Source organism: Hirundo rustica, chromosome 9 (assembly GCF_015227805.2).
Source record: "Hirundo rustica isolate bHirRus1 chromosome 9, bHirRus1.pri.v3, whole genome shotgun sequence".
NCBI lineage: Eukaryota > Metazoa > Chordata > Aves > Passeriformes > Hirundinidae > Hirundo > Hirundo rustica.
Window position 1 is genome coordinate 16,807,264 of NC_053458.1, and position 18,475 is coordinate 16,825,738.

Genomic DNA, 18,475 nt, shown 5'->3' on the forward strand with positions numbered 1-18,475 from the left:
GTGGAAAGACTCAAGAGAACAATTCTCATTCAACCTTTAATCTGGTTTTTTTATTGTTGTTGTTTGTTTTGGTTTTTTTTAACAGTATCCTCAAGGCTTTCTCTAACAAGTGTTTCTTTAAAAACCTGGTGGTTATTATTTTAACAGATACATCTGCAGCAGTGTCTGCCTTTTGCCTGCAAGAAGGATGCTCTGCACTTCAGTTACAAAGCATCCTTCCCTTTGCCATTCTTCATGGCTGTGGAAGAGAAATTGTAGCCATGTGCTCAGCTGCTGGTACCAGTAACAAGGCCAGCCAGATACAGCCCACGCCCCTCCTATGATTTTACCCAGGTCGCAGTGGTAAATCCGGCTACAGGAGAAAGGACTTTTGCCCTCACCCTCGCACCATTGCCGCTCCCCTCACTGCTGGAGCCCTCCCGCTGGCAAAGCTGCTCCAGCCCGGCCACACACAGAGCTCCAGCCCACACTGCTCCTGAGTCCCAGCACTTCCCAGATCTAGGCGAACTCTCCGCCCCGTGCAGCTAACCAGCCCGGGCTGGAAATCCCCAGTGAGCAGGATTCTTTGCTCAACTCACCTCAGCCAGCTTTTTCAACTCTCTAAAGAGAATTGGTTTCCTTATTATTCCCAGCATTCTTCGGCTGCTGAAATCCAAATTACCGTATTTAAAGAGTACAAAAGGTAACCTACATTGGCTGGGATGCATGCCAAACCATCAAGAACACCATCAGGATGCTCAAGCTATTACTAATTATTATTGATACGTGATTAAAAATAGAATCAATGGATTTTTAAAACGTGCTTTTTCTCTGGAGTGGGGGGGGTCACTCCAGAACCTGCCAATTTATCCAAGACTTTGAACACAAATGTCATTCTAGCTCACTCCTGGGACACCAGGCCCTTCCATTGAAGATGGCTAGGTCTGGAGCCAGGCAGGGACATCTTCCTTATCCTGTGCAGGAGGACACATGGAACTGAGCAGGCATCTCCCAGCGCCAAAGCAGGCACACTCAGTCGGCTGCTGGTCCTACCAACAGCTACACTGCACCCAGAGCACAGCCACACTTCACTGGAATCTGCCTGCCCCAGGTCACGCAGGTACCTCCTAAAGAATTGTGTGAATTTTGAGTTTGAACATACTGATCTTTAAAAAGATGGGGCACAAGACACACAGGGCACAAGACTTAATGACCAACTTTGTACTCTTCTGCAGTTTCCATTGGGAAAACAGAACTACCAGCAATTCTCAGCCACCTGACTAATCAATCAGGCAAGACACGGACCTGTCTGCTACATCCTCTAATATATTGCAAAGATAATAAATATTTATATTGATACTAAACACAGATGCATGACATGCAGCATATATTTATGCCAGCTAAAATATATAAAATTCAGTATCTCAGCTTTATGTTTAGTATCTTTAATTAGCTGATGATTACAGGGCTTTATTATCAAGAGGACTACAATACTGTGCTTAGTTTTCCAAATTACTCAAAGGAATACCGCAATGAGGCTGCATATAAAATTTTACATGCATATATTATACTAAGTAAGGCCAGCTAAAGGTAGACTGCAACATTCCACATTACATACAAACATATAAACCTCTTACCCTGAGAATACTCAGGTAATGTGCAGCACCTTACAAAAGGCCTAATTATCTTAGCACCCTGTATTTGCATTTGCCAGAAAAAAATCTGGTTTTTTTTCAAAAAAAATCTACTTAGATTTCTTTTAAAAAGGTATTTCACTGTACATGATCGTTTTGCTTACTACTTTTTTCCTGCATTTCCCTGAGGAACATTTGTATCAAAGAATTTTATCTTGATATCTTAACTGCCTGAAAGATTACAGATATCTTGAAACAGTGTCTCAACTATTCTTACCATATGACAAAGTAAAAATAACTGCAAGCTTTACACAAACACTACCGTAAGTATCATTTGCTTTCAACAATTTCTTCTCTTCATGAAAAGAGAAAGAAATAGGAACTTCCAGAATGCAGGAAGTAATCTCCATATTACTCTACATATAAAAAGAAGTCTGACATAATTGGGTCTGAAATTGTATATGTGGTTTTCAAGCTAGTTTTATAGCATTCCACAGACCCAGGCTCCTTCCTGCTTCAAAGTTAATAGCATTCTAATATCTGTAGAACAAATTAAACCAACTCAGTCAATGACACATGCAGGAGATGTAGCTGGTGAGTCAGCCTGCCATCATGCTCCTTTGCCAAGCTAAAAATCCTAATTCAGGGCTCAAACATGGCTTCACTGTAAACTTCATTTGGGTCTTTTACACTAAAAATTCATATAACTGATTTCTGCCAAAGCGTGAGTGAGAAGTCCTCAGTTACCCTCATATTCCTGATTTTTCTTGTAATATCACCTAACAGTAGTATGGAATATCATGGCTACCATTCCCTAGCTTCCATTTCACTCAATACATACTAGCTCTCCAAGCCTTTCTGAAACAAAAAAATAAAGCAGTCTAATATTTTAGATTTTATAAAATTTAGGCTATCAAAGTTTTGTGTAGCATCATTTTTTAAATCTCATCATCTGATTAACATGTCATGGGGTTTTAATGGTCCCAGAGAAACCTGAAGTGGCAGTTCACATGTACAACTAATATATGAGGAGTTTTAAAGAGGAACTTCATCAGAAACGTTGTAGCAACCCACTAAAGCTTGAAACCATTGCTCAAAGTCATATGAGTAATATTTCCATCACTGACCAAGTTGTACTAAATTTCATTTCTTTCCAAGAACAATTCCAGGTTTTTAATTACCTCTGCAGTCCAGTGTGGTTTACAGTGTGTCAGGCATTGTCCCAGTGTGCTCAGAAGACAAACCATAGCACTTTTGCCAACACTATCTTCTGTCCATCTAGAGATGGCCAGTTAATCAGGAAAAGTTTCACGTCTGACATAGGAATGTAACAACCTTCAGGAAACTGAGGCCTTCTTTCAAGGGAAAAGACTTAGATACAGCACTTTTGTGCAAAAGATGGCTCAGAGTTCCTTGGAGCTGCAAGAGAAAATACTGATGGACTACAGTAAAAACCTTTAACAGAAAACTTCCTTTGTTCTCTTAGACCTCAGTCTGGAAAATTTCTTTGTATTTGAGGTTCAGCATGTTAATGGCATACACAGATACTTGAAGGACCATCCCCTTGGCTAACAAAATGGAGGGAACAGTCAGATTAATTAGCTAAAATAAAATCAACCATACCAAGTTTTTTTATGCAATAGATTGGAAGGTTTAGGGGTTTTGTCTCTTCAGTACAATGCAACTCCATTATTCAACTGGAGTTCAACCCTCATCAGGAACTTATGAAAGAGTAACACCCTCCGAAGCACACATGTTTTTGGTTATAGCTACTTTCTATACTCCACCCCCCTCCATTCCCCAAAGCCTAGCTTCCATCCTGGAAAGGAGGCAGGTCTAGCATCTACACTACATTAGGAGAAAAATAAACAAAAGTACACAAATGCATTTAGATTTACTAAAAGCTTTAGGTACGTATTTTTGAAGTGAGAAACAACTGAGTCCTATTTTTAAACATTCACTGACCCTTAATCAAAATGAATGTTTATAACGCAACTCTTCATTTAAAAAGGATACAAAATTTACAAGCAGTTACATTGGTAAGTTTAGAAGAATTTAGTGTCTGACACATGGAAGCATATCATTCCATGCAACTTTGTTTACATACTAGCAGCTCAAGAATTTCCTAGGTCTAATTCTCTTTTCTACAGAGACCAGATAAACTATGTCACAATGTGCAGGTTACAACCAAAATGCTCATCTCTCATTTACCAAGCTGTGCACAGTTCCCTTCCCAAAGCGACGTATGAAATGAGACTTAATGGAGAAACCAAGGGACATAAGCATGTCCCTTATGCAACATGGTAACACAAAACTTTTTTAACTGCTTCCTAGAAGTTAAAAAAAAAATATGGGACAGGGGTTGGTGAGACCCTCACCTTCAGGATTTTCCTCTCATTCAAATGTTCAGCTAAAAGGCCAACTTTCCATCAGATACACTCAAGAGTGAAACAGTTGCTAAATGACTGACTGGTAACCAGCCTTTTTGTGAACTACAACTCATCGCAATCTGCAGCTGCTGAGAGACAAGAAATAGAATGCAAAAGTTTCAGCAGCAAGAAGCATAACTAATTAGTAATTTCCATATAGGAAAGGTGTCTAAGCTATCCAGTGAGCAGATATAAACACAGCTGCAAACATCAATAGTCAATTCTTTTAACACAATCCATGCCAACATCCGTGGTCCTGCAGAAATATTCCATTTTGCCCAGTAATTTAATTACCATAGCCATGACTTGCCTCCACAAGCACTTACAGCATAACTGGAAGCAGGGTATTTTTATGGTGTAGAAGGGTCTCCCTCCATGCTGTTCAAGTCTGTATTAGTGCTCTAGCAGCCTTCTTTGAGCACAGCACAGAGAAATCTAATTTTCCTTAGATATTTAATAAAGAAAAGGGAAATGGCTTTTCAGAGAAATGATGTATCTGTTCATCATCAAATGAAGTCAGTTATGTTCTGATTAGTTGGCCACTGACTTCTGCACTTTTATTTGGAAATAAGGGCCTGTTTACTGCTTTCAAAACAGCCTACTAGGGGAAGAATGCAAAGGAGATCAATGAACCAAAAAGTTCATGTAAAAATCCCAAGTCCATTTTAGCATAATGTGTCTCATCATGGAATTTAAACTTGCTTTTGTAATCTTGTCTTTAGAAAGACAGATCACAATTCTTTCTCCAAAGGGCTGGGAAATACTTACTAAGACTTCAGCCAATCCCATAAAGTTCCACCAGTAACGCATTCTAATGGAGGAAAAATTGCTTTGCTCAATGAATATTGAGTTTTAGCTCTACTCTCCAAACAGCATAGAAGCTGGAATTTCTTTTTACTATGCCTGGAAGTAGTTCACTGTTTCAGCTACATATAATCAGGAAGAATGCATGAAAAGTGAGAGACATAAAACAAACTTCTACACAATAGTTATGTCAACAGTACATGTTCAAAATGTTAGGTTTTGGCTAACTAATATTTTTTTACACCCATTTTAAGTGACATTTGACAGTTTTAGCCTTCTATAACAAAAATTAACAGTAAGCTCATCTAACATCTTCTTAACTACAAATGCAGGGTTAATTTATGGCAACAACAACCCACTACTGAAAGACTGACCCCATCTGCCAGCCTGATGAAAACAGTGGGAAAAAAATATATAGTTAATGCAATATAAGATACTGATGAATCAGAATTCTAAGAACATGTTATGATACCATCAAACAGCTATCTAATGATATGCTAAGCATCACTAAGATTTAGTCATGACAACAGGCCATAAGAAAACTCAGGAGTTTGGGAAGATCAATAGCTTACCATATGGCAGAACACATTAACACAGCCTGCTACCAAAATAGTAACTTTGGATTTTTCTTTCTTTCTTTTTCCCCCAAGAATTGAGCCATAAAAGCAAAAGCAATACTGGTCAGACAAGATGATAAAGTAACATAACCCATCAGAGACAGGTCACATTTGTTCAGGCAAAAGAACAAAAAGATATTTGATGATGGCTTTTGGCTGCTCTCCAAGTTGGAAATTAGGACAAAACAGGTGTCCACAGTCATTCTATCACACCACCTTACTTCCTGTCTAGAATAAGGACCCACCTTAGTATTCAACCCCAAATATACGACTGCCTCACTGGGGCTGGGGAGGATCACTTCTACAGATAATTCACAAACAAAGTCGCCATCATCCCTGTCATCATGACTGAAAGGAGATCATTACCTGAACCCTAGAGCAGGCTCAACACTTCCTAGGCTGTCCCCAAAACAGCTGTCCCCCAACCACTTGATGGCTAAACTGAATAGTTTCCAGAGTTCTCAGAAGTTAGATGACATGAAGAGTAATTATGGAAAAGTGACAACTCACTAAATCACTTCTGCTGCTCCGAGCAGACAATTCCTGTGCGCACGCCTATGACAAAAACACATCACAACCATGTGTAAAATTAGTGGAGGCAGAGCAGGGCCCAGGCAATATCCATCACCAACCACCATTTCTTGCAACCACCGCTTGCTGGAGAAGGAAAGGACGCACTGCAACGCACAGACACTTGAGCAGAGATCACCACAACAAAAGCAAGACAGTATTCCCAACTTAAGGGAATCCAAACACTGGCAACACACGATGTTGACATCATGTTTGAGTGGTACAAACACAGAATGCACAAGGCTTGAATTCAGCATGCTACCTACAAACTTCAGTGATGTATTCAAGAACTTCAGGGAACGCATTTAGCAATTCAAAATTACAAGTTACTATAATATTTACTATTTGCCTTTTCTAAAGCTATTACTGTTTTAATTTGGTCTAGAAAAAAAGAATTCATGAGGATGCTATAATCAAGGCAAGTATAGGTTGGTTAAGAAAGCAACATTCATAAACTCAGTTAGTTTTTAATATTGTTTCTTGGATCAACCAGAAAAGATTTTTTTCTTAAAAACTATGCACTTGACACTTGAAATTATAGGCAAGATGTTAAATTCTGTTGTTTCTTAAGCATCAGATTTTTTTTTTCTACAAATTTAGGAAACCTAAGAGTAAGAAAGTGTGAACATAATCTTAAGCATGCATACCCTCAATTCAGCTGTTTTCCCCCTTCTAAACTGTGATATCAGAACCTTGAAATAGGAAAGTAAGCATTTCTGTTTTCCAAAATTCACTGACAAAGGACTTCTCTTCCCATTTTTAAAACTTCTCTATTTACTATCAGTCTTACCCAGAAAATAAACTGACAGTAATTGTTTAGGAATGTCACTAGCTCTATCCCTCCTTCTGCCATAAATCTGGAAGGACTTTTCTCCTATCTCTTCCTTTCAACTACTCCAACCACCTCCTGCTTACTTGTTCAACAGCAATTAAACAAGTCCACAGAAGACAAAGATACGAAGAGCAATTTGAAAAAACCCAGCCAAACAAACCAACATTACCAAAGCAAAAGATCCAAGCCACCATCTGTAGCTCAAGAAGTCCTTAAGCCTCAACCTGTGGGAGTGTAGGAAGAGATATGGGAAGGAAGTAGGGCTGTTCTGTTGAAGCTTTCTTCTCCAAACATCTGTTCCTCTTCAACGTACTGTGAGGCTGGATGGACACTCAGCGACAATCGCACAGCTGCTGTCAGCCCACTTGATAAAATTCAGGCAATGCTGACTCATAATACTGAGTGCTTTCCTCCTGATCTGCCCTTTTTTCACTGGCTGTCTTTATTTCCTCTCCTAATCCTTACTTAAGAACTCATATCTATGCAGTTCAAAATAAGCCTTAAATCATTATAAGCATAAATAGAGAGCTGTACAATTGTGATCAAAGCTGACAACTCACATTGGGAAAGGGAAGAGAAATAAATAGGTACATTTATACAAAACACTTTAATGTTATCTACCAGTAAACCAAACAAGATCCAACTGCCATCTCCTTTAGGCATGTGGGAAAAAAAAAATAAATAAAACCGAATTTTAAAATAATAAGGAAAAAAAATTGAATTTTTTGCAAATATTCTGGAGATATGTAAAACATACTGAATATTATCTGTCCGCTGTATCAGTGTCTCCTTTCTACATCTTTTGTAGATGAAAAAGAAAGAGCTATCCTAGACTGACGTGGAATGCAGTGTTTTGATACAGGCAGTGTTAATGGCAGCTCAGACTGGAAATTGAAATCGTACAAGCCAACTTCACTTGTGCTACAAAATTGCTTTATCAATGCCGACGATTAGCAGGTGTTACATGGACCCACAGAAGCACGACCCCAGCAGAATAAATAAAGCTGGAACGTATAACAAGTAGCCAGAACATTATTATCGACTTTTTACCCTCATTATATAATCAGGTTCGGGCTGATGCAGCAGGAGTTCTCGCAATTGAAAACTGAAAATTATCTCGCTCAAGAATGACAGACCCGCGGGTTCCCGGCTCGGCGTTACGCCGATAAGCCACCAAGCAAGAACTCGCCCTCTGCAGACGGACCCGCCGGAGGCGCCCCGGGCCGCGGCCCCTCCCGCGCCCGGTGCCTCGGGGCGCTTCCACCGCGCCCGCTGCACGTTCGCGTCCCTCCGGGCCGAGGCGCGGAGGGGCCGGGACGCGCCGGCCCCGCGGCCCCCGAGCCGGGCAGGGCCGCGCGGCGCGGCCTCCGCTCACCCCGCCCGGCGCGGGACGCTCCCCGCCCGGCGGCGCCGCCCGCTCCGCCGCCCAGCGCCCCGGGAGGGCCCGGGCGAGGGGGCGGCCGGCGCTGCCCCGACACCGCTCGGCCCGAGAGGACGGGGACGGCGCGGCCGCGATCGCCGCGCCCCGCCCGGGCCCGGCCGCCCCCCCGCGCCCCCCGCGGCGGGGCCGCGCGCCCGGCGCGCCTCACCTTGGGAGCGCCGACCGCGGCGGGAAGCGGCGGCGCGTGCGGGCATCGGCGTCCGCGCCCCGCCGAGCCCCGCGCGCCGCTCCGCCGGCCCCGGCTCCCGGGCCACGTCCCTGCCCGCGCCGCGCGCAGGCGCACTGGGCGCGCAGCCGCCGCGAGGGGCAGCCCCGGCCCCGCGGGCCCCCCGGCGGGGGCGGGCGGCGGCTCTGCCCCGCCGCGCTGCCCGCGGCCGGCCGGAGCCCGCGGGCCCGCCGGGGGGAAACGCGCCGGCGCCGCTCCCGCCCGCCGCCGCGACTTCCCGGCCCCGGGTCTCCGGGGGTCCCGGTGCCGTACCGCTGGAAGGCCGGGCGGCGAGCCGTCCCCGCGGCGTGCTCGAGCGCTGCCCTCGCCCCGCTGTGTCACCGCCGCCGCCCCCGCCCGGCCTCGGGTCGCGGCAGCCCCGCCGCCCGCGCTCGCTCCTCACGGCAGCGGCGCGAAGGCACCGCACGAGGTGAAGCCCCTGCTCGGCGAAAAGCTGGGGATGCGGTAATGAGCGTCTGCCCAGGCATTTCCAGAACGCCGTCTGTACGCCAGGAGCTGCATACAGTAACGCGTTCTCCGGGAGCACCACCGCCTCGGGCTAGACGGGCCCGTCCCTACACACATTTGTCAGACACGTTTCAGCCAGATGCCGATTAGGTTACACAAACGGTTGAGAGACTGCCTGCCCGGAGCAGCTCCCCATCTAATAATGAGCCCGTTCGCCACTGTCCTTCTACACAGCAAGTAGAGACTCCTACTCAATCCTACTCCTACCATCCAGAAATTTTCATTTGGAAGAATTATAACAAAATCTTTAATAAATAATTTTTATTAAAAAAAAAAATAAAATCCAAGACTACCGGAATATATAAAGTACTCTACAACACTGCTTTATGGCCAAATATGCAAAGAACACACTCTTGAAAAAAAGCATGCTGCAATAGCAGGGATAGGTTATCGCCAGGCCTTCAGCCAAACTCTTTTTCATTGAAATAAGGCCGTCACTCCTACAAGTGACAACATGGGTCATTCCTGTCACAGACAACAGCTTTACTGCCTTGAGTCCTCTGGAAACAGGGAGAGAGTCCCTGCTTGCAGGAGATGCTGCTCAAGCATCAGTTTTGCCAGTCCAAGAGACTCATAAACACTAGACATTGCTCTAAAACCCTTGCTTGATACCTTGCTCTCTAGAACATATTTAAGTAAAAATACCACATACAAGAGGAATTGAGAAATAGCATTAAAGGAAAAAAAGAAAGCTTGTACGTTTCCCCTGTCAATGTGTCACGAGTAAAAGGTACCTCATCAAAGCATTGAAAATACTAGCTTTTACCTTAACGTGTTCAGAGTGTGTATGAGTAGCAGTCACCCTTCCAACAAACATTGCTGCTAAAAGCCAGAGGGAAAAAAGACCAGAAGTGTCCTTCACCCTGAATTTGTAAGAGGTGGTGGGGTGGGGCTAATAAACCCAGCTGGAGTCTCCATTCTGCAGGGTGGCAATAAGCAAGAAAGCATGTGGGTGTGGTAAGTTAACAGGAGGATTTTTGCTGTGGTGAGCTATTTGAGCAGTAAAAAGTCTTCTTACAGAGAAGAAGAAGAAATCGATTTTGGTTTTCCTTGTTTAACAAAAAGACTAACAAGTGTTGCTTATGATACCATCGTCTGTGAGGCATTTGTCATGGAAGTAATTGCCCAGTATTTGAAGACTATGGATTTATATGCCAGAGGGGAGAAAAAAACAATGTGCTTTGCTAGAGGTACTTTCTGTACAAATTGAAAAGCACATATAATTCTGAACTTCCTAATATTCATTCTTAGATCACAGAATCATTTTTCATTTAGGCTGAAAGGATCTCCAAGGTCATTGAGTCCAACCTCTGATGACCACCTTGTCTATTAGGTCGAGGCACTAAAAGCCACATCCAGTCATTTCTTGAACTCCTTCAGGGATCATGACTATGCCACCTCTCTGGGCAGACACTTCCAAAGCTTAGTCACCTTTTCAGTGAAAAAATTCTTTCTGATATTCAACCTGAACCTCCTCAGCACAGGTCGAGGCTATGTTCTCTTGTCACTAGTTGCCAGGGGGAGAAGCCAATCTCCATCTTGCTACAACATCCTTTTAGACAGTTAAATTACTTCTGAAGCTAGCAGGTCCCTGCCAAGTAGGAGCCAGGCTGGGACTTGCCTGATGCAGTAGACTTTTATTTTTTCTTTCATTTTCTTGGTTATTTATATCAAACTAATATATATATATTTTATATTGGCTTATGTATCACTAGCAAAGTGAATTGTTGGTAATTTTTTTAGTGAAATGAATGAGCATAACCAGACAAATGCATCAGGAATGAAGATTCACTATTGTCTGACAATGTCAAGAAAACTTATACCACTTGACCTGTTTGATCCAGTGTATATGTGTGTGTGTGTGTATATATATATATATATATATATATATATATATATATATGCAAGTCTATACTCTTGCTTTAGTTCATCAAATATCAGTAATCTCAAGCAGCTATAATTTTTTGTTAGAACAGTATTCAATTGAGATTTTGCTTGGTTTGATGTATTTAATTACGTGCTGCTTGATCAGTTGTGAGAATTTTCCCGAGAAAATGATGGGAATTTAAATCCTATAACACATATATAATAAGTGATTTTTTAAAAGACCAATTCTATGAATTTTTTTCTGTTTAAGAACCCCTTCTTAGTGATATATCTCTGGCTAACATCAGATGTATCAGATGTATCAGATGTACCCAGGCAGTTAACATAAGGAGACTTGGAAGCAATCATGTATTATCTGTAGGCATTAGATGATAGCAATATTATTTTCCCCTCAGAATTGTGTTTCTCTGATATCACAGAAACAATTAAGTTGGAAAAGACCTCTGAGATCATAGAGTCAGAGCTTTGACCGAACACCACTTTGTCAACTGAACCATGAGTGCCATGTCCAGTCTCAAGCCCCTCCAGGGAGGGTGACTCCATCCCCTCCCTGGGCAGCCCGTTCCAACGTCCAATCATTCTGTGAAGAGAATCCTCCCAGTGTCCGTCCCAAACCTCCCCTAGTGCAGCTTTTTACATCCTCTTGTCCTGTGGCTGGTTGCCTGGAGGAAGAGGCCGAGCCCCACGTTGCTATAACCTCAGGCAGTGGTAGAGAGTGATACGTTCTCCCCGAGCCTCCTACTCTCCGGGCTAAACCCCAGCTCCCTCAGCCGCTCCTCACAGGATCCATTTATTCTCCAGACTCGTCCCCAGCTCCATTTCCCTTCCCTTCCTGCCTCCAGCACCTCAGTGTCTCTCCTGAAGCGCCGGGTCCCGGCGGGAGGCGGTGCTGGCGCCCGCGGGGCTCCGGTGGCTCCGCGGGTAGAGCCCGGGGCGCTCCCGGCGGGGCCGCCCGCGCTCGGTCCTCCGGGCCGGCAGGGGGCAGCAGGGCGCGGGGCGGCCCCGCCCCGCCGGGCAGGGCAGGAGCTGCGGCTGCGCGGGGCGCGCGGCCTTTTCCCGTTTGCTGCGGAGCGCAGTCGTTGTGCGGAGCGGGCGCCGGCCTGAGGGACCGGACAGTGCCTGGCACGATGGTCGGTACCGGCACGGGGGGGCTCGGGGGCATCGCGTCCGTCGTTCCGCGCCCGCTGCGCCGCGCCGCCCGCGCGGATGAAGCCCGATTGTCGCGGGCTCGGGGCGGCCGCCCGGCGCCGGCGTGGCAATGGCTGCCGTTCCGCCGGGGCTGCGCCGCGGGCGGCTCGAGGGGCTCCAGCGGGGCCCGGCCCGGCCCCGTCACCGGCTGCGCTGCCCCCGTGGGCCGCGTCCCGCCGGGGCCCGGCGGCGGCGCCTGGGTCGGGGCCGAGCCGCGGGGCCGGGGCTGATAGAGCCTCCGGTGCCCCGCAGCAGCCGCGCCGGGCCCCGGGGTGCGGGTGTCGGACTGGCTGAGGGCGGGGAGGCCGCAGGGAAGCGGCTCCGTGGCAAAACGTGCCGGAGAAGTCACTGGCTCTGCGATAGTGACAGGAAATGAGCACGGTCACTGCTCCGGTCCGTGCGGACGGGCCTTCAGTTCAAAGATGCTTTGGTAAAAGATAGACTTCGTTTTTTTTCTCGGAACATTAGTTCCTGTGGGAGGGGTAGAATTTATGGAGTTTGATGTGCCGGGTGATTTTTATCTAAATATACAGGAAAATCTGTTTAATTCCTGATTGTGCTATATTCATGGCACGTTTAGTTAGAATGGTCTTGGCTTACAGGGTTGCATGTTAATAACACGTAGTTTATGTTTCTTATCCAAGGGGTTTGTGAAAGTTGTCAAGAATAAGGCATACTTCAAGAGATACCAAGTGAAATTCAGGAGAAGGAGAGGTATTATTAAATTCCCTGTAACACACAATTAAACGTCCTTGGTGGATATTCCTACTTTGTTCACGCGTTTTGCACGCTGCAACTGTTTTTCAGAGGGAAAAACTGATTACTATGCTCGCAAACGTTTGGTAATTCAAGATAAGAACAAGTACAACACTCCTAAGTACAGGATGATTGTGCGCGTGACCAACAGAGACATCATCTGCCAGGTAAGGCCTGCGGTGTTTGCTGCTTTACCTGCCAGCCTTGCCGGGGTGGAGGCAGCACGGAGAGGGAGGCTTGCAGCACCTGGGGTTCTTCAGGCCACATCTGCACAGTGTTTGTATTGTAAAACAGCTCCTCAGAGGAGGACAGTCTTCAGCGTTACCACAGCTTCAGTAATGAGCCGTGTGCGTTGTAGAAAGGAAGTTTTACAAGTGTTAGCACGTTTGCTGTGAGGTTATTTGCCGTGTAAGAGTGTACTGCTTTAATGGTGCTGGAACATTTTTGGGAGATGGAAGATGTCTTGGTTTTGTTTTGGGTTTTTTTGCTGTATTTGAAGGCCTTCAAAAAGAGGCCTTTTTTGCTTGGCTGATGACAACCAAGTTGACAGTGTGACCTGTCTGTCAACTTGCGTTGACTTGTGCTGTATCTAAAGGTGCCTTCTCTTTTGAGACTTCTATTTCTGTGATGTTGTGTGATGTTGTGTGGCTCATGTGAAGCCCTGAGGCCTTATGATGGGTTTCCTGTGAGATTAAAGGAGACTGGTGAACAGGAACAGTAGGCATTTTTTCATGAACGTTAAGTATGTGGTTGTGTGTAGCATCACATGCAGTTCCTTATCGTGACTCACTTTTCTTGTTTAATTTTTAGAATGTTTTGACTAATTTTGAAGTTAAAAACATGGTAATGCTTGTTGTGTAATAAATATATGTTGTTGAGCTCAAAAAAGAAGCAGCTAAGTTTGTTTTTTCATAGAGCAGTTATCTATGCTGAGAACAGTCAGTTCAGTCATTAATGTGGTTATTTTATCTTTGAAACTCAAAATGAAAATCAGTGGTGGCAAGGGCTTCCATCTGACTTATAGTGCCTGTCCAGTATGTCAGAATTCTGCAAAAAGGGACAACATTTGGAAGGAGGGAGGAGGTGTGAGTTAAAAGGAAAAGGTTCTGGACATGAAAGGAACAGCAGATACGAATCTGATAGTCCTGTTGTCCCACAGGAGACCCTGGGGTGATGATGGTCTCAGACCGTGATTAATAAAATCATTCCATAAGGTTACTAACAGTGTTACAACAAAGTGTCACATGCCTCTTGTATTTTTTGAGATGTATCAGAAAGCGGGACAGAATTCATCCCCGTTCATAATGATTCTTTGAAAGGTTGCTTTTGTAGGCGGTTTTTGGGCTCTTGATCTATGTGGAAAGGTAATTACAGTCATAGCTGACAAACGTTTTAGCTGGCCTAATACAGATTTGAGTTCTTTGTGTCTTTACTTGAGGAGTTGATAGCTCCTTTTGCAAAAGGGGGGGGAACAAACGAACAGCCCCCCAACAAAGCACAGCAGCAGCACTCCTCGAGCTTGCGTGCAGAGCTGGGCAGTTTTTAGCGCGCTCAGGCGCAGCGCTGGCTTGAGCAGGTGTCAGAGGGGCGGCACCCCGAGCCCCGTGGTGGAGCGCTAACATTTGTTTGTTGCCAGATCGCCTATGCCAGGATCGAGGGGGACATGATCGTGTGTGCTGCCTACGCCCACGAGCTGCCCAAGTACGGCGTCAAGGTCGGCCTGACCAACTACGCCGCCGCCTACTGCACCGGCCTGCTCCTGGCGCGCAGGGTACGTACGGGCACGGCCCCGGGCCGGGCTCGGCTGCCCTGGCTCCCTTCAGCCACGTCAGCCCCCCTGAGTCCTGGGGGTTCTCAAAATCGTACCTTTTGCTCTTTACCGTAATAGATTTGATGTGTCTTGTGACTGTCAGGTCACAGTGAGAGGTATGACAGCATGCATGCAGTCTCAGCCCTTAAGTTTGGTGGAGGGAGGGAGGGAGGATAAAAATGTGAAAAATGCACCTTGTAGAGTTCAAACACACGTAAACAGCAGCCATCTGTTTTCTCCAGGGGTTCATGAATAAGTCTTAAGTTCAGTGGTGTGCCTGTAGGAAGAGAAGGTTGGAACTTAACAGGTGCACTTAAAGTGGTGGTTGTTAAAGAGCTTTGTTATTAGTTATTGGGTGCATACTTTTTGTAAAGAAATGTGTTAAAAACATTATTCTACTGGAAATTTACATTTTAAAGTAGTAGTAATTCTACACTATTATCAATAGTTGGAGGGAATTTCAAAAGTGCATTTTCTTTCCCCACAGCTTTTGAATAAATTTGGCCTTGATAAGATCTATGAAGGCCAGGTTGAAGTCACTGGTGATGAATACAATGTGGAGAGCGTGGATGGGAAGCCTGGTGCTTTTACGTGCTACCTGGATGCGGGTCTTGCCAGAACTACCACTGGGAACAAAGTCTTTGGTGCTCTGAAGGGTGCAGTGGATGGGGGGCTGTCTATCCCTCATAGGTAATGTGTGCTACGAAGAATTTCCTCAGGGTTAGCCTAAGCTGCTTCTGTATGTGACAGTCTACTTACGCTAATCAATTTATGCTGAAATAATTTTGTACTGACATGGCAGTGGTTATGTAATTACATTCTGGGTTTGGAGGCTTTTTTCTTGGTTGGTTTTTAATCTACAAATGCAGTTCTGGTAGTGCTGCTGGGAGTCTTGCAACTGTCAAGATGTTATAAAACTTGCAGAAACTAAGGAACTATCTTGCTGCTTTTACTAAAAATCAAGTGAATGCCTTTATCAGATCTTGAAAGGGTATTTGCTTGGTTTAAGTCTTCATCAAATTGTGTGCAGGTATTAATTTCGCTGTGAAAAATACCGGGTACAAACCCACTGGTACTTGCTACAGTTGTCAATACAACAGTAAGTCTGAGCAGTCCACCTTCATTTAGAATTTCCGCATGGATATTTTGACTGTTACCTAACTGATATTACACCTGAGTGCTACGTTCTGCTAGCAGCAGTGGGGGAAAGAAAATCTTTAGTTCTTGTGTGTTTTCCTATGCTCTCCCGTGCTGTCCTATTCTTGGCTGATTGTCCGGTTTTTTTGGCTTGGCTGCTACATGATGATACTTGCAGTGACTGAACACACTGTAGTTGGTCCATGGTGTGTATTTGATGTACTGCAGTGTTTCAAGACGGGACTGATGGCAGCTGAGATGAACTGATGAACTTAGAACTTCTTTTTTTTTTTTTAGAGGGTCCTATCCCTCAGTCAGCTGTAGGAGAATGTGATGTGTTAAGTTATTTCAGTGTGCATCTTGCCTATGAATTAGAGCCTTAATGTGACTGTACCTGCTGTTTGACAGCACCAAACGTTTCCCTGGCTATGACTCGGAAAGCAAAGAGTTCAATGCTGAGGTTCACCGCAAGCACATCATGGGCCAGAACGTGGCCGATTACATGCGGTACCTGATGGAGGAGGATGAAGATGCTTACAAGAAACAGTTCTCCCAGTACATAAAGAACAATGTAACGCCTGATGGGGTAAGATTTATCCAGCTGGAGCTTGGGGATTTAAATGGAAATGCTGACAGGGACTTCTGTAATAATGCAAATAAGTCTGATATATAAAATTATGTGATTCATAATTCGTGTTGTATGTTACCCGTGCAAAGAAAATACTTCTTTTCCTTCATTAAGGGCTCTATAATACAGCGTAGAACTTCTGAAAGTGGGCCCTTTTTGTCTGTTGTGAATCTTAGTATTCTGCCTAGAAATCCAGGCTTACAGGACCTAAATCAGCACCTTCCCCCATCCCCAACAGAGAAACTAAATTAGAAGTTTCTGTACAGGCTCTCTGCTCGTTCCTTATCCTGCCCCAGAGCCTCTCATTGCTGTAGCTGTAGTGCCTGTAGTGCCCTGTAACTGTGAGTGAGCACGTGGCTGTGGGTCAAATCCGTGGTACTGTTTGTGTGACCCTCGAAGGGAGTTCTGCTATTCCACATGAATAGAGAGAGCCCAAGGCAGCATTTCATGAAGGTCTAGACACTTTAATACTGCTCCACATTTTAGCGTTAATAAAATACTAGAAGGATGGGTAAGAATACAGAGTTGCTTCTACTTTTCCCAAGTATTAAACTCCTTCTAGGGGGAGGATACTTGTCCTGCTGCCTGTAATATTCTTGCTTGGTTCTCCTAGTAAGTGATCTTGGAGCTTTAAAACATAGCTCAATCATATCCCCTTTTTAGGCTACAGCAAACTTCATTCTCTATCCCTACATTTCAGGGGTGTTTTGGGGTTTTTATAAATTCAACTAGTTGCTATTTTTTCTAACAAATTCTAAAAGTAATGTAAATGCCAACTTATCCTGCTTTCTAAGCAAACAGCAGTTATAGCTTGTGTTTAAATGAAGTGAGCCTAGGACTTGGGTCACTAGACAAACACTTGGTCTTTGTACATCCAAAAAGTTTTTCACAGCTGAGATCAAGTGGTCTTAATTAACCACCAGCAAAAATATTGTTAAAATTTGTGTCATTATGGAGCCAGAGTTGCCTTTGGGATAGAGCAGTATTATTGAACAGCTGGGGACAATGCAGGCACAGGGATCTTGGATTTCTGATAATCCTACAACTGGACCACTATGCTTAATTTAATTGGTTTTTTTTGTTGTTGTTTTTTTTCCCCCAAGATGGAAGAAATGTATAAAAAAGCCCATGCTGCTATACGGGATAATCCAGTCCATGAAAAGAAACCCAAGAGAGAAGTCAAGAAAAAGAGGTAAAATTCTCATTCTTTTAATCATGTGTGACTTTTCTGTTGGTGATATCTTAGTTACTGTAAACAAGTAATGCAGTTGTGTCACTAGTCACATGTTCTGGACCAGATTAAAATACAAGCAGTTCTGTATAACTTTGGAGTTAACTTTAGCAGTAGGAATATGAAATTCAAGAGCTCTTAACTATTTTAAAAAATCAAAGTGAAGAACGCTTATGGCTTGAAGAGCTGGAACAGGGTATATCTTCAGGTCCCAGTGTTTTCAGTGGGAAAGCTGCTTCAGCTGAGAGCTCGTTGACTATTTTGTCAATACCAAACTATTTTGATTTTTAAGGGTGTGGGAGAAAGAAATCAAGACACATCTATCTCATTCGGCTTGATAATGTCTGTACTTCAGTCACAGAGAGTACAGAGTTTCCCTCTAGACAAATTAAAACTGTCCTGCCATGCTTTTTGTGGTGTCCTAACTGCAGCCTTAGATCATTATGAGGAAATAACGCATGTTACAGAAGTGGGAATATATTCTCCACTGTACTCTAAATCACATTTGTGGTGCACTGCTACTTTTTCGCTTGGGCTCTACTGCACGCTGTGCTTCCATTGCAGATGGAACTGTCCCAAGATGTCTCTTGCCCAGAAGAAAGACCGTGTTGCTCAGAAGAAGGCCAGCTTCCTCAGGGCCCAGGAGCGCAGAACTGAGAGTTAAGACAACTTCCACAGTTTTCTGTGAAGCTTTGGAAAAAGCAGCAATAAATTTATTGAGGAAGCAATTGTGTAAGACCAGCTTATTTATATAAATAAGTTTATGCAAATAGAGAATATTTTTTATGATCTAGATATT

The 18,475-nt window shown here is 44.5% G+C and overlaps 2 protein-coding genes and 1 non-coding gene across 7 annotated transcripts in view; 2 read left to right on the plus strand and 1 right to left on the minus strand.

Annotated features, from left to right (window-relative positions):
• EVI5 (ecotropic viral integration site 5) overlaps positions 1–9,926 on the minus strand; it is a 71,124-nt gene extending 61,198 nt beyond the window's left edge. For 3 of the 5 annotated variants that reach the window (XM_040072588.2, XM_040072587.2, XM_040072584.2), the window contains exon 1: positions 9,806–9,926. In XM_040072588.2, coding sequence (XP_039928522.1) covers positions 9,806–9,856 — 51 coding nt within the window. In that variant the 5' untranslated portion in view covers positions 9,857–9,926. Of the gene's footprint in view, positions 1–8,454; positions 8,521–9,805 lie in introns of those variants that run through there. The other 2 variants (XM_040072586.2, XM_040072585.2) reach the window with 2 other exon arrangements.
• Positions 9,927–11,932: 2,006 nt separating this feature from the next.
• Positions 11,933–18,401, plus strand: RPL5 (ribosomal protein L5). Its single transcript, XM_040072594.2, has 8 exons — positions 11,933–12,056; positions 12,759–12,828; positions 12,922–13,037; positions 14,507–14,641; positions 15,168–15,370; positions 16,226–16,403; positions 17,549–17,637; positions 18,241–18,401. The coding sequence occupies exons 1-8, from the start codon at positions 12,054–12,056 to the stop codon at positions 18,338–18,340; spliced, it is 894 nt and encodes a 297-aa protein (XP_039928528.1). The 5' UTR covers positions 11,933–12,053; the 3' UTR covers positions 18,341–18,401.
• On the plus strand, positions 15,975–16,071 carry LOC120756893 (small nucleolar RNA SNORD21). The gene has a single exon (XR_005702288.1). It is a non-coding gene; the product is annotated as a small nucleolar RNA SNORD21 (small nucleolar RNA).
• Positions 18,402–18,475: the final 74 nt, after the last annotated feature.